Source organism: Dipteris shenzhenensis, chromosome 19 (genome assembly GCF_047967505.1).
Source record: "Dipteris shenzhenensis isolate YYH24624 ecotype China chromosome 19, Dip_SZ_1.0, whole genome shotgun sequence".
Lineage (NCBI taxonomy): Eukaryota > Viridiplantae > Streptophyta > Polypodiopsida > Gleicheniales > Dipteridaceae > Dipteris > Dipteris shenzhenensis.
The window spans coordinates 467325-484057 of NC_141614.1; the positions used below are offsets into that span (position 1 = coordinate 467325).

General features: G+C 38.8%; 1 protein-coding gene across 2 annotated transcripts; it reads right to left on the reverse strand.

Moving 5' to 3' along the window:
* Nucleotides 1–13796: 13796 nt before the first annotated feature.
* Nucleotides 13797–16159, reverse strand: LOC147889883 (uncharacterized). Of its 2 annotated transcripts, none has more exons than XM_087390970.1 (5): nt 16004–16159; nt 15780–15909; nt 14822–14887; nt 14652–14717; nt 13797–14392 (listed from the first exon to the last, which is right to left on the reverse strand). In XM_087390970.1, exons 1-5 carry the CDS (start codon nt 16057–16059, stop codon nt 14273–14275), a joined length of 438 nt encoding a protein of 145 aa, XP_087247096.1. In that variant the 5' UTR covers nt 16060–16159; the 3' UTR covers nt 13797–14272. The 2 variants fall into 2 exon arrangements, 1 of the variants encoding a protein (XP_087247096.1); XR_015542789.1 differs by having other exon boundaries at nt 14285–14392; nt 14536–14717.
* Nucleotides 16160–16733: the final 574 nt, after the last annotated feature.

A 16733-nucleotide genomic window follows, 5' to 3' on the forward strand; every position in this document is an offset into this window, starting at 1 on the left:
CTGTACTGCGATGCATAGACTTGGTATTACAAATTCGAGTGGGACCACAGCTTCAAGGCCGTACACCAATTGAAAAGGTGTGTTTCCTGTACTAACCTTGAATGTGGTTTTGTATGCCCATAAGGCTGCATTCAGTTTCTCTGCCCAATCAGAACGATGTGGTTCTACTACCTTGGCAAGGATAATGCATATTATTTTGTTGGTGGATTCTGCTAGTCCATTCCCTTGGGGGTAGTAGCGTGTGCTTTTTCTATGGATTACCATGAAGCCAGATAAGAGTTCTTGGATTACCTCATTGACAAAATGTGTGCCTCTATCTGACACAATTTCAATGGGGCATCCAAATCGGGTGATCACATTTTCGTATAAGAATCTTACTGTGCTTCTGGCATCTGCCTTTCTAACTGCTTTAGCTTCAACCCATTTTGGTTGTGCATAACACTTTTCATGTTTGTGGCAACTTTGATCATCCAAAGCATATCTGATGGGAACGATACTTTGCATGCACCTCAACATAGCTTTTATTGATGTGCATGCAAAGTATCATGCCCATCGGTATGAGTGCATTTGAATAACACACCTCAAATACTATTCTTTGGCAGTTGTGTAAAACACTTAGTGAAAAATCGGGTTTGTGGTGCATTTGACCATCCAAAGCATATCCGATGGGCATGATATCTTTCATGCATCTCCAATTAGGTAGATTAACATGTGTGCAAAGAATTGTGCCCATCCAGTATGAGATAATTCGAATAATATATTTCACCTAAAAGGTTCTAAACTTGTAACTTTTTCCTTTTAATTAGTTTATTTAGTTAACGTATATTAGCCTAGGTATTTGTGTATTTGCATGCTATTATTTGTGACAACAATAACAAGCGTGGAAGGATCGCTTGGCTACCTGTCACCCATTCAATGATCATTTAAGTTCTAACTTTGATTATTGTCTGGTTGGTTGGCAGGTATAGTTCCTTTCTCCTCAAATAATTGATAGCAAGGACTCTTAATTAGCCTTTCGTCAAACTACTAGCATTCATTTCTTTCAATAGTTAACTATTGCCCTTAATCTAATCTAACTTATTTCTTTGTGCATATTATTCTTCTAATCATCTCCTCTTGTGCAAACTCAATGGATTCCTTCTCTGATTAAGTTGGGATACTCTGCAACTAATGTCAATTTACCTATTCCTCCTATTGGCACTCAATGCATCCTTTCCTGTTTCAAGGGACATGATTTCCACAAAAAGCTTTTAGATTTTGAAAAAAGAGCCTCTCTTGAAAATACCCCCTCTTCCTTCACCATTGCATCTGTTAATGATTGGATTTCTTTGTTAATTATCCTAAAAACGTGATCAGATAGATTTTTTGAAAGCATTCAATAAACTCCTTTCTTCTCTTCCTAGGATAGACTGCCAAGATTCATGTGAACTCAATTTCTATTTCTCAACCCTATCTTCTATTGTGAACAAACTCTTTCAATTAAATAGTTTCCCTCATATCCCTTTAGAAATAAGAAACACTCCTGACATTGTTAACCCTCTTGTTGACTTTGATCTTTTGGATAATGATTAAAAAGAGGCACTTGCATCTCTGACTTCCCAACCACTCACTGCTTCTTCTCAAAAAGGTATTTCCCAAGCCTTTTCTGGTGCCATTCCTCTCCTCCCACCTCGTCAACTTGAGTTGGACTCAATTCGTTTGGAGCATAAATTCTGGGGCTTTGAGGCTATTAATCATAGAGCCCCATTCTCTATCACCTCCCTTGCTTTAATTTGTAGTTTCCCCTCCGAGTTTGTTGATTATTGTAAATCAATTGCTATTCAAGCTAAACACCTTCTTTCTAATAATTTTTGCTTTGAGCTTAGACAGATTAAACTCTCAGATATTGACTCTTCAAATTGTTCTAGTTCTGCTCTCATTGCTAGAACCAAAGGACCAATCAATCAAGATAAAGTCCATGAACCCAAAAAGTTTCTCAAAAATTGTTGAAACACCTTTAGGCAGTCAGTGCAAAAAAACTAATCCCAATTCCTCATGCTCTGCCTCCATCATTTGGTTTGATCATCTCCTTTGGTACGTCTTCAAAAACCTCCCCCACTTTTTTTCATTCTCATCTGAACTAGCTCTTCTTTATGCATTTATTGGTTGGGTTGCTTCCTTCCCTTCTGAGATCCGTACAACACTCCTGGTATACTTTTGGTTCCATGAATATATGCTAGAGGCAGCCCAAACCTTGCCTTGAATACCCCCAAATCCTCTCTACTCCCTCATCATCTCAACACACCAATCTCCAACACAAGCAAAGCAATTCTCAAGCCTACCAAGGGCAAAGAATCTAAAAGGATCTCCATTACCCCTAGCTCTATGGCATCTTCCTCCAAGAAGCCAAGGGTATTTCATGGGTCTGAAGAATTTAGCGACATGACCAAATCACTTGACTTCGACTCAGAGCATGATCAGGTTAGATTTCTTATTGAAAAACCTAATGGTTTACTAGTCCTTAACAAAAAGAAAGTAAGAAGTAAAAGATTTATCCATCTTCTCTTTGTTAATAAATTGTTTGATTTTATTATACCAGAAAAAGTATTTTTAGAAGTCTTTGAAAGATTCTACATTGACAAAACGTTGTCTACTTTCAATGCTGGAAATACTCTAAAAACTTGTCGTGTTTACTATATAAACCCTTTGACACTTTCTCTAATTATGAATCTGACCCCCTTTCTTGCATTTGCTCTACATAAAAAAGATTTAAACTATTTTTGTATGAAGCTACATGGTTTTGTTCTTGTCATTGCTCTTATTTCATGAGCTTAAATTCACGCCCTTATTTGCATCTCTAGTTCGGGGCTCTTCATGGTCGTTCATGTCCTCCGTCATCCGACGACGACTTGTTCCTCTCATGCAACCTCACTTGCACTTCAGTCTTTGTTGTCTTGCCTCTTATGCTTCTACCACCTCGGTGCTCTTCTTACGCCACAATTTTGTTTGAGTTAGCCTTATCTACTTATCCAATGAATGGCTTCAATGTAGACAAAATGGTGGCTTTGTCTATCATTACCATGGCTCCCGTTCTCTAGCTCTCCACCTTCTAGTCAAGCATTGGCGGTACTTGCATAGCAACATTGTAGCTAACACTCACCTGCACTATTTGAAGCGCTTGCTCCTCCAAGCCACTTTAAGCTAACCTTTGTTTCACAAGCCTCGCAAGCTTTTGTCGCCACACGACACTTTTTGCTCCACGTACCTTGTTTGCATAGCTTCTTGTTTGTTGCAGCTTTGACCAGTCTCCCTTGCAACTCCCTTTGCAACTCCCTCGCAACTCTTCAGTATCCAATAGCATATATTTAACCATCTCCCTACACTGTTGCACTCTTTTTGCATGGTGTGCTCAATCCTCAAGGGTGTTATGTCACCTATTGTTTCGTGCAGTTGCTTGCTTTGTTCTTCCTTAGGCTGACTCTTTAGCTACTATAAATTATCTTCACATAATCTTATGCTATTCTATGGTTTATATATATGGACCATAATGTATATTCCTTAATCTTTGTTATAGCTTTCTTGGTTTTTGGAACTCTTATTGTTTACATGTTTTCTTTACTTTTTCTTTAATTAATATATGTATTTTTGCTTATATGTTTCTCTGCACTTTATATATATATATATATATATATTTATTTATATCTATATGTTTATATATATATATATATTCACTTATTCTATTTTCATTAGTGAATATATATATATGTTCCTTTATTTATGTACTTATATGTTATTATTCTTCCTATATCTTTGAATTATAATTTTATCTATCCCATCTTATTCCATGTGATGGATTGTTTTAAATTAGTTAATTAGCACTTTCTTGTCTTCTTCTTTTTCGTTAAATTTATTTTATATAGTGTCCTTCCTAGTACCAAGGCCTATGCAAAAGTATTTATATATACAGTTAGATCTATTCCACTTATCTACATATTTGTGGGCAATAATTTGTTCTACCTCCTCTATTTATCTACTTATACATTTTTATATACTTAGGTACATATATATTTTTATATATTTATAGATAGATAGACAATTTTGTTTGCCTTGTTTAAATCTTATCCACCATTTCATTGCTTGCCTTCTTGACTCAAAGCATGTACTTGACAATTGTACATGCTCCCTTTTAATGCACTTACATATTTATACCTTTATTTTTAATTAATTTTGTTTTGTGACCCATTAATTTTTTAAGTAATAATATCAAATTTTAAGTATTTTCTTGAACTTCTTTAAAATTTCTTAAAAATATATGTCTAAGGCATATCTTTCTAACTTTTCAATCAATAATTCTCTAAGTTTTTCTAATAACATTTCCTCTTTGGGATATCAATTAGTCTTGCCTCTTTCATTTAAAATTAGGTCTTATTGTCACATGATTGAGGCTCTTGGGTGTGGATAACCCACTTCAGATTTGTGGCCATTAATTCTACATGGTGGGGAATACCTCCCTTAAAAATATTTCACTTTAATTGCTTGGTCATCCCTTGGGATATTTTAAATTAATAAATTTTATTTTTACAATTATTGCTACCATCCTTTTTCATAATCTTTATATTTTTGTACTTTATTATTTATCAATTTAGAATCTGTAGAGTAGTTTTTGTTCTTTGGTAAAAGCAATGACAAGCTGGGGTTAATAGGAATTACCTATTTATCCACTTGAAGTTATGTTGTTCTAACAACTAGTTTCTCTTGGTGGATGGTGGCAGGTAAGTGAACCCTGACCTTAGAGCCTGGACTACCGGATGGATTCTACACTTTTGTAAACCTACCTTGTTTGGCTGTAATACCTTCGAAATAAAATTATATCTCATTCTTTTAAATGTTTAAATCTCCATATTTGAATTATTTTTAAATTTTAATTGTTTAGTTTAAGGCCAATCTATGATTGAATCGATTGTATGGTTCAATTATTGAGGGGATAATGAATTCTAAACACACACACACACACACACACACACACCTGTGTTGTTTCTCTCTCTCTCTCTCTTTATCTTCTTTCTCTCTCTCTCTCTCTCTCTCTCACACACACACACACACATACACACACACACACACTCTCTCTCTCTCTCTCACACACTTACACACACACACACACACACACACACACACACACATAGAGTGTAACTGCATCCCATCATATATTACACACACAGATATGCATATGCACATACTAATACTCTTTAGTTAGACTTGGGATAACTCCACAGTCTCAATATGTATTTTTTGGCACTATGATTTGTGATAGGACATACATGGGCTACTCCATACTTGTTATAATATCCTTTTTTCCTTACCACATGATTAATTATGCCAGATTCCTGGTCATAAGTATTGGTTAAAATCTAAATCTCATGAAAAGCTTCCCCTAAGCCCTACCCTAGTCATACACACAGATGGGTTATTGCCTAACGATTTTCTTGCCTAATAAGTTTGAGGTATCCTCCCAGGGTCAAGATGTGATCTTCTTGATAATGAATAATTAAAAAATATTGCTAAAACTCATGACAATAACATATGTTGGAGGCTACTGTCCTACAATAATAATTGACAATCTATGGTCTTATGGATAAACATGTGGGCAAATAAGTGGACATCTTCCCCTAGCCCTACTATAGTCGTACACACACACACACACAATTACACTCACACATGTTAGCCGACTCTGAACTCCTCACACACATACACACAGATCTACAAGACACTAGCAAACCCAAAGTCTTTATGACACCTTGTGTTATGCTCTAATCTATCCCTTATTTGGAGATCATGAGCAAAAGTTTTTTCAAAATGTATGTGGTAGAAGGAGCTAAAAATGCCTGACTTCTTTTTCACTACCCCTTCCCCCTCGGTCACCGTCCCACAATAATATTTGACTCTTTGTGAACCTATGGGTGAACATTTGGGTAGCTAAGATCCAATAGATTTAGGCATTACTTAAGTAGGTCACGGCGATATGATTTGGTGGCATCCTAGGTCTACTGTGGAGTGCATATGAGGGGCATTTACTAGGAGGATGTTGCTCCCTATTTTTATGGTGCTCCCCCCTTCTAGATGTCAAATCCCTCCACTATCTTCAACTCATCCTGTACCGATTCGCCTCCTCCTCCTACGCTTTCTCTTGTGCTCATGGCCTCATCTTAGGTGGGGTTGAACTCATGTTCTCTCTCCTCTCTTCTAACCACCTACATGCTTATTACGTGATTAGCATGTTAACAGTCCTCTCATGCGCTCTTTCTATTGCTGCAACATCGTACGTGGCTCCCCTTGTTCTCCACACTACCTCAACGCTTGCAGCTTCTTCTACGTAGCTACCTGGACCATATGTTGTTGGTTATGTTGTCCACCCGCCCTCGCTGCCTTCTTGCATAGTATTGCGCCATGCCGCGTTTGGGTTGTTGCCCCCAGAGATGGAATGGCTGTGATAATGCTAGATTTGTGACTACCTTTGCGTGCTAGCCTTCTATTACTTAGGCATCTCTCTTGTCGTCTTAATGCATGTCGCCTCGGTCACCCGCTTTGGTCCTTTTCTCCTCGTCAGTTTTGGTATCCTGCTCGTCATCTCGCTGCCTGCCTACTCTTTGGGTTCTCTGGCCCTCCTTTTTTCTGCTACATGGGATCCAATCCGTTCAAATAATGGCGCAAGCTTATAAGCTGGTGCTGCTCTCCCTCTCCGTGAAGACCCTTCTCTCGTTGTGGATCATCTCACACCAAACTCTGAATCTTTCTCTAACTTAATGATAGGCTTCATTTTGCAACATTGGTAGCGCTATGACTTGCCTTACTTACTTCATGAGGTTGTAATTGCTGAGTGAATTAAGAAAGATAAAAAATTAAAGTATTTCCTAGCCTTCCATCAAGGAGGCACAACATTAGTTAGCTAGTCACCCATATAAGATGCAAAAACAAAGAGAATTTAAAAATAGTTCATAGAGATATAAGTTTAAGAAAAAATAAATTAATTAAAAGGGAAAAGTTAACAGTTTAGAATATTTAAGGTGGGAGATAAAAAGGGTCCACTTAGAGACAAGGGGTTAATTCACTCTGAAAAAAAGGGGAGGCTTACTAGCCTTCCATAGAGGAGGCAAAAAAAGAGTTAGAGAGAGAATTAATTGACTAGCCTTCCATAAAGGAGGCAAAATTAAAGATTTAAAATAAATTAAAATATTTTCTAACGTTCCATCCAGGAAGTAAAACATTAATTAGCTAGCCTTCCATATAGGAGGCAAAAATAAAATTAGAAAATAAAATTAAAATAATGGTTAGGAAAATAACTGAGAAGTAAAGAAAAGTGTTATTGAAGTTAGATAAATTCTTAAAAGAATTTGAAGAAGGTGAAGCATGATAGACACATAAATTAATGAAACAAAGAATAAAGGTTAATAGGAAAATTATTGCCATATTATATAGTGACTGATCAAAAGTTAGTAACTAAATAACTTGCACACAGTTTATCATACCATTATAAACTATAAAAATTTAGGAAAATGAGATTATTAGGAGGGATTACGTAATTAGTCAAGAAGAGATATGTACTATCATCAAATATTTCCAAGACTTGTCCTTTAATGCATCTAGCTCATAAGTATTCTTGCTAGCCAATAGCATATCATCCACATATAGTGCCAGGATTATCATGCTATTATCCTTAGCCCTTTTAGTATAGAGGCAGTGATCAATTTCACTCCTTCTAAAACCCTGGGACCGAATGAAAGCATCAAACTTTTGATACCATTCTCTAGGCACTTGCTTAAGACCATAGAGACTCTTTTTCAACTTACAAACTAAATGCTCTTTGCCCTTTTCTTCAAAGCCTTCCGGCTGCATTATGTAAATTTCCTCATGCAAATTCCCATGCAAGAAAGCTGTCTTGACATCCATCTGCATAAGCTCAATATCCTTTGCTGCCACTAGTCCAAGCATGCATCTAAGTGTGGTCATCTTCACAACCGGAGAGAATATCTCATCAAAGTCCACACCCTTCTCTTGCTTGAACCCTTTAGCAACCAAACGAGCCTTGTACCTAGGCACATCATCACCTGTGACCTTCATCTTGTAGACCCATTTACATGGCAATGCTCTTTCCATGTAGCAAAGAAACCAAGTCCCAAGTCTTATTCTTCATAAGTGAACTCATCTCTGATTGCATAGCATACTCCCACTTGCGTTCATGCTCACGCATCATAGCCTCTCTGTAGCAAGAAGGCTCCCCGCAATCAGTAAGCATTACATAGTTTACCCCTGAAACAAACCTATCAAGCGGTCTAGACATTCTAGATTATCTTCTCAAGGGCATTTCAGCTTGCTATCCCACCTGCATATCAGCCACATTTGGCTCATCATTTCCACCAATAGATGATCCATCATCTACCCTTGATTATATACCTGTGGGAGTATTTGGTGGTACCATTTCTTGCACATTTGGTGCATGGACAGCTTGCTGTCTATCAACATATGCAGGTGGATTCACATCCTGGAAAGTGATTCTCCTCATTTCAACATCCCTCATGGGTGCCTTATGCATCTTCTTCTCATTGAAGACTACATCATGGCTGCATATGATCTTCTTTACTTCTAGATCTTAGAGACGATAGCCCATCTCTCCACTTTCACCATAACCCAAAAAGATGCATTTCCTAGACTTAGGATCTAGCTTCTTTCGAAGCTCTTTTGGCACATGTGCATATGCCTCACACCTAAATATACGCAAATGAGAGTAAGAGGGCTTCTTGCACTCCATGCCTCTTCAGGAATACCACCATCCAAACTCTTACTAGGTGATCTATTGATCACATGCACTGCTGTCTTCATTGCCTCAGCCCAAAAACCACCAGAAAGACTTGCATTATTGGAAAGCATGCATTGCAACCTTTCTTGAATGGTACGGTTCATCTTTTCTGCAACTGGATTTTGCTATAGAGTACAAGGGAATGTGAGCTTCCTCTTAATCCCACGTGTATCACAGAAATGCTGAAAGTCATGAGAGAGATACTCTCCACCATTGTCAGTCCATAGGCATTTAAGCGTTCTACCTGACTGATTCTCAACCAAGGCCAGCCATTTCTGAAATACTTGGGACACATCCTCTTTCGAGCTATAGCATAAGCCCACACTTTCCTAGTTGCATCATCAATGAATGTCACATAGTGTTCAGCCTCGCCTAATGACTGTGTAGGCATGGGACCACATACGTCTGAATGCACCAAATCAAGCTTTTCAAACTCTTTCTTTCCCCTTCTTTTATGGGCTGATTTAGTCTACTTTCCATAGAGACAGGGCTCACAAAATTCAAAATCAGAGAAACTCAAATGCAGTACATAACCCAAACGGCATAAGAGTTTCATTCCATTTTGGCTCATGTGCCCCAACCTGCAATGCCACAAAGAAGTGCTTGGCTACTCGGTTATTGCAACAACATGATCAAATACCCCTGATACATGTAAGGGATACAAAGTCCCACACTTGGCACCCCTGGCCAAAAGCATAGAGCCCTTCTGAATTTTCCAACTCTGAAAGCCAAAAGTGGTGTGAAAACCAGCATCACCTAGCTGACCCACTGAAATAAGACTCTTGGTCAACTTAGGAACATGTCTCACATGTTTCAAAATAAATGTAGACCCATTGGCAAAAGAAAACTTTATGTCACCTACTCCCACTATGTTACATGCATAGTCATTTCCAAGATGCACACAACTTGTCTTTCCATTGTCATAAGTGGAGAACCATTCCCTATGGGGAGTAACATGGAATGAAGCACCAGAATCCAAATCCTGGGAATATACATCATCTGAAGTGGTAAGCAACTCTACAGATAAACTAGACATGAAGAGAACGTCATTGTCACTATCATGTGTGACTGCATTGATCTCCTCGATCTTCACTTTTCCTTTGTCCTCCCTTGGACTCTCTTCCTTTTGATTTGCACCCCAATTTGCATTCTTTTTCTTATCATTTTGCTCTCTTTTCAGCTTGTAGCAATCCTTTTTCATATGGCCCTTCTTGCCACAGTGGTAACACTCAATGTTCCGTGTCCTGGATTTGCTACGAGACTTCCCTCTTTCTTGGGACTTCCCCCTGAACTGTGATCTGTCCCTTTGCACATGTAAGGCTGCATCATGCTTGTTGCCGTCCATAGACTTTCGTCTAATCTCCTCGGCCAACAAGCTACCCACAACATCATCAAATTTCAATACTCCACCAGATGCAGAGTTACTTATAGCTGTACGAAAGGTATCCCATGAGGATGGCAATGAACATAAGAGAAATATTGCCTTAGTCTCCGCATCAAAATTCATCTTTTAAGCCTAAAGCTGGCTGAAAATAATATTGAATTCATTCAAGTGAGAAGCAATGGAGACCCCTTCCTTCATCTGCAGCTCAAACAACCTCTTCATGAGGTAAACTTTATTAGAGGCAGTTTCCTTCTCATAAGTGGCACACAGTTTCTTCCACAAATCTTCCGTAGTCTGCTCATTTACTACTGTGAAATAAACTGACTCTGCAAGATGAAGTCTAATAGTAGACTTTGCTAATGCATCCAACTTATTCCAATCATCCTCAAACATATTTGCAGGCTTAGCTTCAATCCCTGCCAAGGATTTAATCTGCGTCTTTTGAATAAGCACATCCCTTATCTGTTCTTTCCACAAAGAAAAGTTTATCCCATCAAACTTTTTAATGTTGAAAAACTCCTTTTCAGACATGGAAGAGGATGCCATGATGCAAATAAAGCAAAATCCCAAATGCTAGTGCCTGTAAGAGAGAATCACACCAAATACCAGGTGCACCCCAATGTGTATGCCACAATAGACTGGAATATCACCAAAACTCAAAGCTCAAAGCATCAAAAGATGCAGCTGACTCATGTGCATGTACTATGCATGCATATGAGCAAATCTAGCCCAAAAGAAAATGCCAACTGCAATGGCAATCCAAAATGCTAATAGGTGCCAAATGGCTCAAGCATAAACACCGTCCATGGGCATATGCATCAATAATATCTCATCTAAGAGAGCATAACACTATCAGTGCATCACCTACAATGTGTCAAAGCTGTCCCTCAACATAAAATAGCATCCATGTGCAAGGCGTCCATAAAAATAGCATCCCACAAGACAATCTGGGCCTATCAGCACATCCAATAAGGATCGCAATGCATCCAAATGGCCTATAAATCATCCTCTGCAACCCAATACACACACGAATGAGCGCACATGGCTCAAACAGCAACCAGAGTGATCTGCATAAGGTATGCTCAAGAAATCATGGTCCCACGAAAAAGACCGCTAGTGAAAATAGAATCTGAGATGCCTCAAAACATGGGTGCCATTGCATAATCGGACTCAGCAAGAAAATCTGCAAATATCTCTCTTCTGCCGAAACTCCAAAATCCCAACCGATGAGTGAGAAATGGGAGTCAACACTTATCCACTTCCATGTGGCATAAATCTAAGGTTTCAAAACCTTATAATGAAAAATGCATAATAGAGAGACGAAATCGAATACACAAAGATCTATAACTCTGAAAATACTCCACCGAATCGCGCAAGAACTGACAAAACAGGGGTTTTTGGGTGTCCGGAACGCAATGGGACAGACGGTTTTGGAAACCGTGGTCTCAATCACTGGGTCCACAACACACGGACTGAAAAACGTTTTTGGAAACAAAACTATTTGTAAACTCCACAGGAGTGCGAATGATAAGCAACATAGAAGTTTTAGGACCTCCTGAGTCCACCGGAACTGACACATCTGCAAATGGTTGCTCCAAACTTGCATTTCAACACCCGGGCAGAAAAACGTAGGAACTGACACAGTGAGTCAAAAATCCAATGAAATGATCCCAGATTCAAGAATGAAGGTGTTTCCAAGCTCCTGAAGTGAAGTGGACACCAAAAGCAAGCAATAGTTTCCTCTACAAGTCAATATGGAGTCTCTGTCATCGAACGGAACATCGAACGGAACAGGGAAAAGCTTTAAAGACGACTTTTTCTTTGAAAACACTTAATAGGCTCTCAAAACCACTTCGCAAAGCCAAAGTGACTTTTCCAAAGGTTCCTCCAAGGTCTCTTCACACTCGGATGCAAGTAAAGTCACCCACAAAGCTTCCACAAAGCTTCTCCTTCCTCCCACAGAGCTGCTGAGCTTCCAAGCATTCACGCACGCTCAGCTAGATCACCCGGGGTCTGATACCAGTTTGGGGTAAGAGATGAAGGCAAAGAATTTTGCTCCCAAGGCTTAGGCTGAATTTTGTGAGGTGTTCACAAAAGAGTTTCTATAAGACCTATATCAAACGAGCTAGTTAGTTAGCTATCTACCTAGCTAGTTAGTAGTCTTTTAGTAGGCTGTTAAGAAGTTTCCATGTAGGACTTGTGGATTTATGCCATAATAAATCTGGCAAATTATAGCCACCCCTGGAACTATAAATAGGACTATTTTAATATACTTGTACTCTACATACCTTTGATCATTCATATGTCATTAATGTGACTCACAACTAAGTACTTGATCAAGATGAATTCGAAGAAGGAATTCAATACTTCCTATCCTTGTGCAACCCCTCACAATCCCTATTGTAAAGTCCCCTTCCCATGACCTGCACTCACCTCCAACCTTTAACCTTATTTCTTGTTGTTTTTCCTAAAATGCTATCCTAGACAAGCTCCCCTTTGCTAATTGTGCATTTTCCAATTCACTTTTGGGTCAATTACTATTCATTACTTGGGAATTGGTCAAGGAATAGTTTAGTTAATGGTCACTTTAGCTACAACTAGCAAGAAATAGATTGTCTTGTTGCATTAGTATCAAAGCATCTAATCATGGGAAATTGTGAAAATCTCTTATCCTTTTCAACTAAGATTTGGAGCAAGTAATTCTGAGCCTATGACACACCTCTATACAAAATTTGGTCAATCAAAGTTGTTCCAATCTTTGATGCCACATGTTGACAACTATTAGGGAGTCAAATTTTAAATTTTTTAGATCTACCAAACTTCTGCATCAATATGGTCGCAAGTTCTACATCAAAGCCCTAAGAAAATGTTGTGAAAGTTACGGCCTAAAACTACATTTTGGTGAGAATTGACACAGGCAAAATATTGAAACTATTGTGAATTCTTAAAGTGATGCTCCAAATCTCAAGATGATTGGATAATCTAAATCACAAGCTCACCTACAAGTGAAGTACAAAGCATCGAGAAAATCACATCTATTTTGCACTATTAAGCAGATCAGATTTACTTCCTATTAGGTGCAACTATTCATTTCACCATATTCAAGCTATTTTTTAGCCTATTCGACAATATGTTGATATGTGGCTTCTCTTCTTCATTGGACTTGAATGCAAACTTTAAAGTGGTTGACTTTCTCTCTTTCTCTCTCTCTCTCCCCTTCTTTATCTTCTGAAGTCTTCCTACACACCATCTCCATCTTTTCTCCCTCCCCCCCTCCCTCCCCTCTCCTTCTCTCTCTCTCTCCCTCTTTCCCCTTTATCTCCTGCACCATTCCTTTTTGTTTGCTTTTTTTAATCTTGGGCAAGCCTTATGAATGATTAAATATCATTCACCTTGTTGTCTTCTTAAGCAATCTCGCTCTCTGCCGCCGCTAAAGTGGCAAAAACCATTTGAAAATCTACTTACAATATACAAATCCATTTAATGAGTTTAATTTGACACCGCTACTATAAGAGGTAGTCGCACAGCATTTCTACCACCTGCCAGCTACCTTGGTAGGCCCAGGTGTCATTTACAGCCTTTCACAAGTAATATCTACCACTACAACAGGTCATGGCACAGTATTTCTACCACCTGCCACCCACCCTACGAGGCCCAATGAGTCAGTTTCAGCCTTCCAAAGGCACTTTAATGTGTTAATTATTGGCATTCACAATACAGAAGACCTTACTTGTAAACACTGAAATAAGTCGGTATCATCAAGTAGCTGATCATAGCCATCATTTGGGAACATCGGGGCTGAACAAATATATTGGTCCTCCAATTTCTGGCATCCGGGTCTACATATAGAAGGTTCGCTTCAGAGCACAGATTACCATGCCCAGTATTAGATGAATGCATGTAGTGCAAAACCTCTCCATCTGTATGACTATCATTTGATAGGACATGCAGAACCTCTCTGTCATGTCCACCATTTATTTGCTGAGCATCCTCTGCAGTACAAGCATGACCGTTTCGCACATCCAAAATTTCTATGTCATCATCTGCCCCGAAATTCTTTATAATTTGGCTGGGTCTTGAGTTTGTTTGATTTGCAGGCATTCTTTGTGCACCCAATGCTTCCATCCTTTGCTCAAACTGGAACGAATCACCATCCAGACTATCCCTGTGACATCCTTCTGTCACATTTTAAGTATATCTTTGAATTGTCAGTTGTTAACCAGAAATGAGGAATTACAAATTGATAAACATCTGTCAATGCATTTGCTTCAAATCGATCACGTGTTTTGGAGTAAAGCGTAATCAACTAATGGAAATGCACCTTGAGTGTGACCACAATGGTTTCACTAGTGTTCAAAATGTCCAAGAAACACCCCAATTGACAAATATAGCTCAATCTCTAAGGCACTATGAGAAGACAACACGTGAGAAACCAACTTTGGATGTTGAAGTGGCTGCAGCTGAAGGTTGTTCTTTAGGAAACTGTATTCCTTTTCCAAATACCTGCATATTTTACAAATTCATCAGAGCATCCATTGTATTGAGTTCAAATTATAACAAGCAGTAAAACCATTTATCGAAGCTTCACATGGACAATCGAAAGCTACCTGCTCCACATTGTTAATTGTGATGTTCAAATAGTGTGCAAATGGTGTAGGACTGAAGACAGCCACCTAACAGTGATATAAATCACAGCATAGTTCAAAAGTTGTCAGAGCTCAACTGGGATAAGTGACTTTACATTCCAATGAGCATCTAACTGAATTCATCACAACCTTACTTACGAAAATCTTAAGCTACCTGCTCTACAAGTAGTGTGTCAAATAAGCAAGCTGTCTCAAAATTTATTCAATGAGTAAAATAACCAGCATAGAAGATTTGAAAACAGGATAAATGTACCGATTCTCAGCCACCTAAGCTTTCTGAATGTGATAAGGCAAAATCTGTTTCCACACCAGTGCTAGAAAGTGGTTCAACGTCATGCCACAAAAATAGCCTTATAATTACTCACTTCCACCTTAAGATTGATCTTAAGAGGAGAAATCCCCTAATTCATCAATATTCCCCAAAATAACACTTCAACCTTGGAAGTTGAAAACTTAGAGCTGGCGCACAAGCATGACACTTCGTTCCAATGCCCTTAATTTTTTCATGCCTAGGGTCCACATTTGTACAGAAATGTTTTTTCACTAAAATGCAAACAACGTGTACAGTACATGTTCAGATGAGGTACATTGGAGGTGAGCATCCAGTGTGAGCCGTGACAGTCGCATAGCATATATGCCCTAACCACATGACAAGTTGCCACTTGTACCAAAAACTCCTAAGCCTACTTTGCTAATCACCCAGTTTCCTAATTGCTTAACTTAGACAGCCTTATACATAATTCACAGGACACGACATCATCAATCCAAGAACCCTTGCAGATCAACCTACTCTTTAAAACCTCCCTCAACAAGAAAGTGGGCACTCACACTCAAAGCATTACAACATAAGATAGCAGATGAGTGGATCTGAGGACAAGGCAGTTTGCTCAGTCAGTGGATCTGAGGACAAGGCAAGTACCACAAAGGATAAAGGTGGACATTCCGAGGTGAAGCTTGATGAGTTTGAGGTCACCAAAGGGAGCATGAGTTCAGAACTACACCGATGCACTCCATTACATTGTACTTCCGGGAGGTACCTGTGCTGCAGCCTGCAACAGCAAGCAACATTCAACTTTCAAGCTGAGTTTCCAAGGTATGTATTCTCCTTTGCTTTGGGGAAGCTGTTTGTACATGTGTTCTTACGTAAACGAAGAATGGAGGGTGAAAGCCTTCCATACAAATAGAAGAGGATTTCTCATTGTGAAGGCTTCGGTGCATTTGAAACCTTAGTGAAACCAAGGATAGAGTTCTTCGTCTCCAAGCGAGAAGATAGGGGAGGTAGTAACTAGCAACCCTAACGAAAAGAAGAATCAAAAGAAAGTAAGAAGGCTAGCTTGGTCTCTCTACATTTAGACATAAAAGTACAACAAGGCAAACTTTTATTACTACTGACATCAGCTCAGCCATGTAGCAAAAGATTGCCCACAACTTCAAAAACATGAGTTGCTCCAACCTCAAATAAAAATTTGTCCTCAAATTTGAAAAGGCTGTAACCTGGACATACAATGCTCCTTGTAAACCTGAACAGCTCAATTCTGGTCATATCAACTGACAATGAAGTTTCTCAGTCAAATACCTCCCTTAGGCATGTTGATCTGTAAATGGATCATATTATATTCCCAAGAAATCAAGCAATTGGGTGGAAGAGCTATGCTGTCCAATATAACAGATCTGATCATATAATCCAGTGAGAGACATGCTGATCTGAGAAAGGATAGTGAATGCTGGTCCATATATGCTATATAGCAAGAGAAAATCAAATCTGCTCATAAAGACTCAATTTTGGCCATAGAATTCAGCTAAGCAATTGAGGGTACTGCTCCACAATTGTAGATGGCTGCCAAGAAGACTCCTCATCAGGTAGACCTCTCCA

Excerpts from the sequence above, each read along its gene's own strand:
- LOC147889883 (XM_087390970.1), bottom strand. The coding sequence starts at position 16,059 with ATGAGAAATCCTCTTCTATTTGTATGGAAGGCTTTCACCCTCCATTCT. Across the intron at positions 15,910-16,003 it reads ACCCTCCATTCTTCGTTTAC|GCTGCAGCACAGGTACCTCC; the intron begins GTAAGAACACAT and ends TTGCTGTTGCAG. Across the intron at positions 14,718-14,821 it reads CAATTAACAATGTGGAGCAG|GTATTTGGAAAAGGAATACA; the intron begins GTAGCTTTCGAT and ends TAAAATATGCAG.